General features: G+C 40.1%; 1 protein-coding gene across 1 annotated transcript; it reads left to right on the top strand.

Moving 5' to 3' along the window:
* Positions 1–1,761: 1,761 nt before the first annotated feature.
* Positions 1,762–7,350, top strand: mrps22 (mitochondrial ribosomal protein S22). Its single transcript, XM_030067252.1, has 8 exons — positions 1,762–1,926; positions 2,913–3,073; positions 3,174–3,338; positions 4,254–4,397; positions 4,694–4,777; positions 5,108–5,253; positions 5,465–5,573; positions 6,938–7,350. Exons 1-8 carry the CDS (start codon positions 1,800–1,802, stop codon positions 7,028–7,030), a joined length of 1,029 nt encoding a protein of 342 aa, XP_029923112.1. The 5' UTR covers positions 1,762–1,799; the 3' UTR covers positions 7,031–7,350.
* Positions 7,351–7,372: the final 22 nt, after the last annotated feature.

Raw genomic sequence — 7,372 nt, 5'->3', positions numbered from 1 at the left:
ACGTCACATCCAAAAATGAAACTGTTATGGCCCAGATAGTAAAGCAACACAATGATCTAAATCTGAATTAAAAAAAAAAAAAAATCAATCAATCAAACAGTTTTTTTTTTTTTTTTTTAAAAAAAGCACTTCTTATTTTGTCATTTCACATTGACATTCAGCTCTATTAGAAGCTACCATGATGCATCAATTTACTTTGAATTTAAAATGAATTGAATAAGGAGAGAGAAAGAAAAACAAATTACTGTCTATTGTGTGTGCTATGTGACTGTGTGTGTTGGCTAATGTAGTTTAAAAAAAAGTTGCAGTTTTGTTATTGACAATAAGTTGGAAAAAATATGTTCTTGCAAAATAGTGAGGGCACTGAATTCTTTTACCCAAATAATGTTAATGTTTTTTTTTTTTTTCTTTAGCCTGGCTGTTTATCAAAATAAGAATCAAGAATTTTGTCATAGTTGACGTTAAAATAATAACCAAGAACAACTGATCATATCGTTTATTCTAATTTTGTCAAAAATTAGACTATTTATAAAAGGAACTAATTTGAGGGACATAGTGCAATGTTGTCAGACTCAGTGATTGTTTTGCAATTATTAGGCTAGATAAAATCATTTCTGGACTTTTATAATTAGCACATTATTACATAGATTTGCAATCATTTTTGATACGACAAATCCAAATTTTGGAGAGTTCAATAATGATTTAGTGTATAAATGTTAAAGTTTTGACCTTTGGCCTAACAATAGACAGACATCATACACCTGAGAAAGTGTATGATATGTGAGGGTGTGTGAGGATTGGAGTGTAAGTGTGTAAATGTTTTGGACAGTTTTTATCATCCAGACTGTTTTGACATTTATCGCAGTTGAAGAACTCACTGTAATGACAAGTTAGGAATGTGAGTGCACATCTCAAGGACAGAGAGATGAGCCGGTGTGAACCAGATGTACACACAGCCATACATAAAAGGATCTGTTTTTTTGTTTGTTTGTTTTTGCACATTAGTATTCATAGAAGGCAACATAATGTGTTTTGCTCATAAAATGAAATGAAGGCTGCCTCACTGATTTTCCATTGTGGCTCCGGGTTGGTTCTCTGGTCGCACAGTGCCACCTAGCGACCACTTTAACCTATAATATTAATTTTCTATCTTTACCTTTCAGCGCTTACATTTATTTAAGACATACTGAGTTATTATGCCACTGGATTGTAGCCTACGTGAGGAAAATTAATAACAAAGAACTACAAGAACAGGCAGACAGAAATAGAGCAGCGTCCAGAAATTATAAATCACCTCTTGAAACTAATCTTTGTAGACACAGAACTACTTTAATTTTCTATGATATAATTTTACAGCAAGTTATTTTGTCTGCTATTGTTATCTTTTTCTACTTTATTTTTTACTTTTTTTTAGTGTTAAAATAAAAACAGTGTTTATTTTTTCCTTTTAATGGCTACGCTGCTCTTCCTTTAGAAAAATTCAGCTTGAAAAAAAAAAAAACATCATCATCATATTAATATGATGATGATTTTTTTTTTTTTTTTTTTTTTTTGCTGTTGTTGTTGCTGTTGTATTGACATTTGATAAGTTCACGCTGGAAACCTCAGGGTTTTGTTTCATGCTTTGTTTGTTTTGTCTACTCGCCAGTTGCAGAAATGACCTACGATAGCGAGGGGAAAGCAAAATAAGCAAATAAAATGTTGAGGCCTCATATTCAGGCTAAAGACTACACATCCCATGATTCCTCGCGAAACGCAAGGGTCAAAGCTCAAGTCAACTTGGTGAGGTAACAACAAACATGGCGGCGCTCGGTGCAGTGAGGTGCTTGCTGAGGAGCTACTCTCGGGTGAAAAATGTCGAGAGGAGCGCACAGGTCTTCGTCAGATGTAGCAGGAGGACGCTTTGTGGTGGAACACATGACAGCGGTAAGTTTTACGTTGATAAATTGTTCCTGCAAAGTTTTTTTTTTTTCTAATTGAAGCGCTGACCTTGTACCATGTGTGTAGCTAGCTTCGGTACTTGCCTCTTTAAAGGTTAGGGTATCACGAAAAATAGCATAAAGATGATATATAAACTATCGACAGTCTGTAATTAATGTGAATTAATAACGTTGTAGCTGTTTCACATTGCCTGCTCAGGCACACCATGGTGTCATTTAGTGGAAGGTAACGTTACTCCTAGCTAACAAACAAAACATCTGAAATTTTCTTCTAAATTTCCTCAAATTAAATCGCTACATTGTGCATTGATTGCATGCCGCACGGAAGAGTGGGTGCTTATAATTCGTAGTTTATTCATAAATAGTTAGAATAACGTTATCTTACTTAGTAGTGAGGAGAGAAGGTATAAATTGACAGATTTCCGGTAGTAGTCTGGCCAGGGGCTCTGGCCATAACAGACACAACGGCACCTGCCGGGTCAGACATTAGCTAAATGTCATTAGTCAGTGCTGGTTGCTTTATAGAATAGCAAACAGTCTGTGTAGTGTAACATAACATGTAACAACAGTCATACAAGTGAGCATACTTCTTAAAGACCTTGCCAACTTGATATTCTCCATATGGAAAGTCAGATTGCAGGTTGCTAGCCAAGATGTCTGTGGAGGCTCTCAGTCATCCAGGTCATGGTTATCCACATCAAGTTGAATCGAGGTCAGCTGTTTCACTTCTCATCCACCAACCAATGACCAACGTCCCCACACAGGTTACATACCTGGGACTCCTCATCAGTCTGTCAGAGCTGATGAAGTTTCTTGGATGACAAGTGAAATGTCTTTGAGAATCTACAAACAAGTCCAGCTGACCTCGATTCAACCCGATATGGTTGTTACCCAGCATTACGTAGTGGCATGCCATGGCTTTTTGGTTCAGTTGTCTGAGCAAGTCATTCACTAATTACCTGCCACCACCAGCGCCCTCCGAAAGCAATTCCAAGCCCCAGTTCACTGACCCAGAAGTGCAGGACATCCTCACCAGGATAACAGGCCTGGACCTGCAGAAGGTTTTCCGACCCATTAAACAGGAGCTGAAGCCGCCCACATACAAACTTATGACTGACGACCAGCTAGAGGAGGTACTTTATACACATAACACCCCCACTCTCAATCAAAAATGCTCCATACTAACACAGTGCAAACCGTGGTCATGCCTAAGCAGTCAGTGTGTGTTTCCAGGCAGTGCAGCAAGCTGCGGGGCATGCGAGGAGGCTGCTGCAGATGCCCCCCGTCCTGCCGGAGAGGAAGCCCATCAGCGACGTCCTGTCTGAGGATAAGATCCTGGAGGGCATGGATACAGCCAAATACGTCTTCACTGACATCACCTACAACATCCCACACAGGGTACGGGATGGGTGGGCTTCTGATGGTTTGTGCATGTGTACAAAGTGGGATTACATGGGGTATTTGTACGTGTGTCCCAGCACAAGAAGTGGGTCATATTTATTTACACCAGTAACATCTGTTTTTAATTATTTATTTTATTTATTTCATTGGTTTATTTTTCAGGGACAATAGACACTAATGAGAGTCAGAGTTAGCTGGAGAGGCTAGTTTTTATCTACATGCATTTTAAACGATTTTAAAATTACAGAAATCATATTTTGTAATCTTAAGTTATTTTGAATGCAGTTAAGAGAAGCATTCTAATTAATAAATTCTAGAGCTGTAACTACCAATCATTTTCAGTATCCATTAATCTTTTGATCATTTTCCCAATAAACTGTGTAGTTTTTTGGTTCATAAAATGTCAGAAAATAGTGAAAAAATGTTGATGACATTTTCCCACAGCCCAAGGTGATGCCCTCAAATGCCAGGCCATAATCCGAAGATGTTTTGGTTTACTGTCACAGGGGACAAAACCCCCCCAGAAAATAATGATATTTGAGAAGCTACAATCAGAGAATTTTGAGATTTTCCTCTTAAAAACGACTCAAAACAATGAATGAGTTATCAAAATAGCTTGCAATAAATTTTAAAGTTGGCAACTGAACAATTATTTAACTTTGTTGTCTAATAAAGCGAATCAGACTCATATCTTATTTGGTCGGCACTTATTTTCATTTTTGTGGCTAATTCAGTTTAGAAATTGGTGTTATGTTTTCCTTTTAACCACCATTAAAAGTTCTTGATAAGCTTTAAATATAAATTGATGGAACTTGCACACATTATGTTTAGCAGAGACTAAACTTTATGTGTACTGTGTCAGCGGGTTCAGATCCAGGCCTCACCCATACATATGCTGTGTTCTCCCCTCAGGAGAGGTTTATTGTTGTACGGGAGCCCAGCGGGACACTGAGGAAGGCTACCTGGGAGGAGAGAGACCGACTCATCCAGGTCTATTTCCCCAAGGAGGGACGCAAACTCACACCGCCTCACATCTTTAAGGAGGACAACCTCAAGGTAAGGCAGGCTGAATTTGTTGAATAATTAGATGCTTTCCTCATTTCTCCCGGCTGCCTCTAAATGCAATGACCATTAAATCTGACAGGCGTGTCCCAAGCATCCTCCTTGTGGTTACATGAAGAAACTAGGAATTAAAGAGAGGCAAATCAACCAGCAGTTCTTTGCTGATAAAAATGAGAAGAAACAAATGCAGGTTCCTTGTGTTTCAGGCCAATGGTAGACATTTAAATCAAAGGCAATGCTCTGCAGCTGTGCTTCTTTCAATTTCTTCCCTCTCTCTTTCTTGCCATCAGATCGTGTTTTCCCAGGATCGCCATGAGGACGTGTTGGACCTGTGTCTGGTCCAGTTTGAGCCAGACTCCTCAGAATACATCAGGGTAAGATAACACTGAACTTCCTGCTATCATGACCTTGACACCAACTGCAGTCAAACCTATTTGTGTAGTTAGCTGGTAAATGATTTAAAAAACAAACAAACAGCTAACTATCCTTTTGATTGCAGAATTACTCAATAATTTGTGTCTATAGTTTCTTTGACTCATGCAGTAGGTGTTTGATTTGCAGTTGTGTAAAGGGGGTAACTGCATTTCTATTATTTCACTGTAGTAAAACATCCTGGACTTAGGATGTGAGCCAGGCAAGACAAATCAGTGCATGTTCTGTGGTAAATAATGTACCTCCATCCCTTCTCTCTGCCTTGTGTCTAGGTGCATGCAGCCACCTATGAGGACTTGGACAAGCACGGCAAGTATGAGCTGCTGCGCTCCACCAGACATTTTGGAGGCATGGCGTGGTACCTTGTCAGCGCACGCAGGGTGGATGGCCTCATCGTAGACATGCTGAAGAGAGATCTGTGAGTTTGTGTGCATTGTAATGCACGTTTTAGGTTAAATTACATAAATTACATTAGAGAACGCTTTGACTTTGCAGTAACAAAGTGATGGTCAGGTTGGAATATCAGGCTACAGTCCCGTCCGTTGAACCTTTCTCCTCGGTCACACTGGACCTTTTCTCTGTAGATACTGACACAGACCTAACTAAGCCCTCGGTGTGTGTGTTCCCAGGCTTCAGGATGCAGTGAGCCTTGTGTCCCTCTTCCACATGATGCACCCCCACAGTGAATCGGCCCAGGAGGCTTCCAGCCAGCAGGCCAGTGGCACTGACCTGCTAAAGGTGAGGAGTGATGAACCCTTCAGGGAAACGTCTGCTGTCACTCATGTTGTTTCAAGCCCCCCTTCCCCCTCACTTGAGCGTTGCTGTATTTCTACCCAATTATCCTTGCTGTTCTGTTACATGGAGAACATTGCTATTTGATCCAGAAATTGTGCAGGTCATATACATTTTAAGTCACACTCAGGGAACACAGTATAGCTGTGAAGAGGTCAAGTCAAGATCGTCTCATCTAAGGTTTCCTGTGTGAGAGGTTTGGGGTTTTGTCTTGCGTGGGAACTGTTAGGCCAGGCCCGGGACACATCACTTCCTATTAGGCCTCACAGCTCAACCCCTGGCCTGGAAGATATGTGGAGGGACATTGAGAATGACAGCCATTTAATGCGGGTGGTTAGCAGCAGGAGACGCAAGAGTGCATGTCTCTCTGCCGGAGCTGCCACAGCACAGGGCCTCTCATTTAGTCAAGGTTGATACTAAAGTCACTGACACACACATGTTCATCTGTGCAGGGGTAAACATGACATAGCTTGACCAATTTCCTCTGCATTAACTCAAATAGGCTAACATGCCAAACATCACACTTAAAGATTCTTGAACTGATTTTCATTTACCAGCAATGATTTCTGTAATGTATTTTTCACTATGCCCACTGTAAAGGAATATTTTTCCCATAAATTAACATTTGGTCGCAGTCTACTTGTAATCTTATCAGTTGAAAGACTGGTGTAGTTTTAATATCCACATAACACCTAGAGATTCTTCTAGTGCTGCTCTCTATCTGTCTTCTTCAAAACAACAAAAGTGACTGGGAACTGGTTCTTTATAGTTTCACAAATGCTAAAAAATAAGGTATGATTACTCAAAACAGCATAATGTAACACTTGCACTATTAGTGCAAAACTCTAGTTTTTACCTCATCATCCCATTGATTCTGTATGCTTGTTCTTCATTGCCCCAATCATCACAACAGCAACAAGCCAACACTGCCTGCAAAAGCTGTTTGATTATGGGTAGAGCTCGCTTGAGCCACCCAAAAAATGGTAAATACACATGGGTAAGTCAAAATCTACAATACCAAAGATGCTGTATTTCTTTGGAGAAGATGGTTCCAAAAAAGTTCTAGCAAATTTGCACTGTTAGTGAATACACAAACTCCACCAGTGCATCATTACCTTCTTTTGTTTTTTTTGCTTGTCTTAATTTCTGAAACTGTGGTTTGGAAATGAGTGACAACTCAAGTTAATATGATTACTAAAAGTTTATACTGTTGTTTTTTTTGTCAGATCATGTCCACAGCTTGTCTTTAAACAGTTAGGATCATTTCCCCTTCCCCTATTGTGGCTGACCTCTGACTCCTGTCTCTGCAGATCTACGCCCAGAAGGAGTCCCAGAGGTCGGGCTACATCGAGTTGGCCCTGCAGGCCTACGAACAGACGGCTGCTGAGAGCTCCGCCGCCTGAATGGCCCACCTCCAAAACAGAGATATGCCATCCTCCTTCAGCTGGGATCTGTAACCACATTCAGAGGCGCACACTGATATCTGTCTGCCTATATGTAAAACATGACAGTGTGCTGTCGTGTCACCGCAAGGGTCCAGATCAATTGTCAAATGTGCTTCATGTTTGAAAGACAGAAATCTGATGGAGACATTGTAGGGAATTCTCTCTGGCCATTTCATCTATTTGTCTATTTATGTATTTCATTGAGAACTCAAGAGTCAAATCCTCCCTGTCAAGTTAACTGATGTACATAACAAAATAAAAGAGGTCTTTGTACACAAGTGTGTTGATATTTGACTAAAG

Source organism: Myripristis murdjan, chromosome 13, assembly GCF_902150065.1.
Source record: "Myripristis murdjan chromosome 13, fMyrMur1.1, whole genome shotgun sequence".
In the NCBI taxonomy this organism is placed as follows: Eukaryota; Metazoa; Chordata; class Actinopteri; order Holocentriformes; family Holocentridae; genus Myripristis; species Myripristis murdjan.
The sequence above is the reverse complement of the archived record's forward strand: the minus strand, read 5'-3'. Positions and strand labels throughout refer to the sequence as shown.

What these genes read in the sequence shown, in the direction of transcription:
- mrps22 (XM_030067252.1), top strand. Translation starts at nt 1,800, where the DNA reads ATGGCGGCGCTCGGTGCAGTGAGGTGCTTGCTGAGGAGCTACTCTCGG. An exon ending in TTAAGGAGGACAACCTCAAG is followed by an intron (nt 4,398 to 4,693) that starts GTAAGGCAGGCT and finishes TCTTGCCATCAG; the next exon opens with ATCGTGTTTTCCCAGGATCG. An exon ending in ACTCCTCAGAATACATCAGG is followed by an intron (nt 4,778 to 5,107) that starts GTAAGATAACAC and finishes CCTTGTGTCTAG; the next exon opens with GTGCATGCAGCCACCTATGA.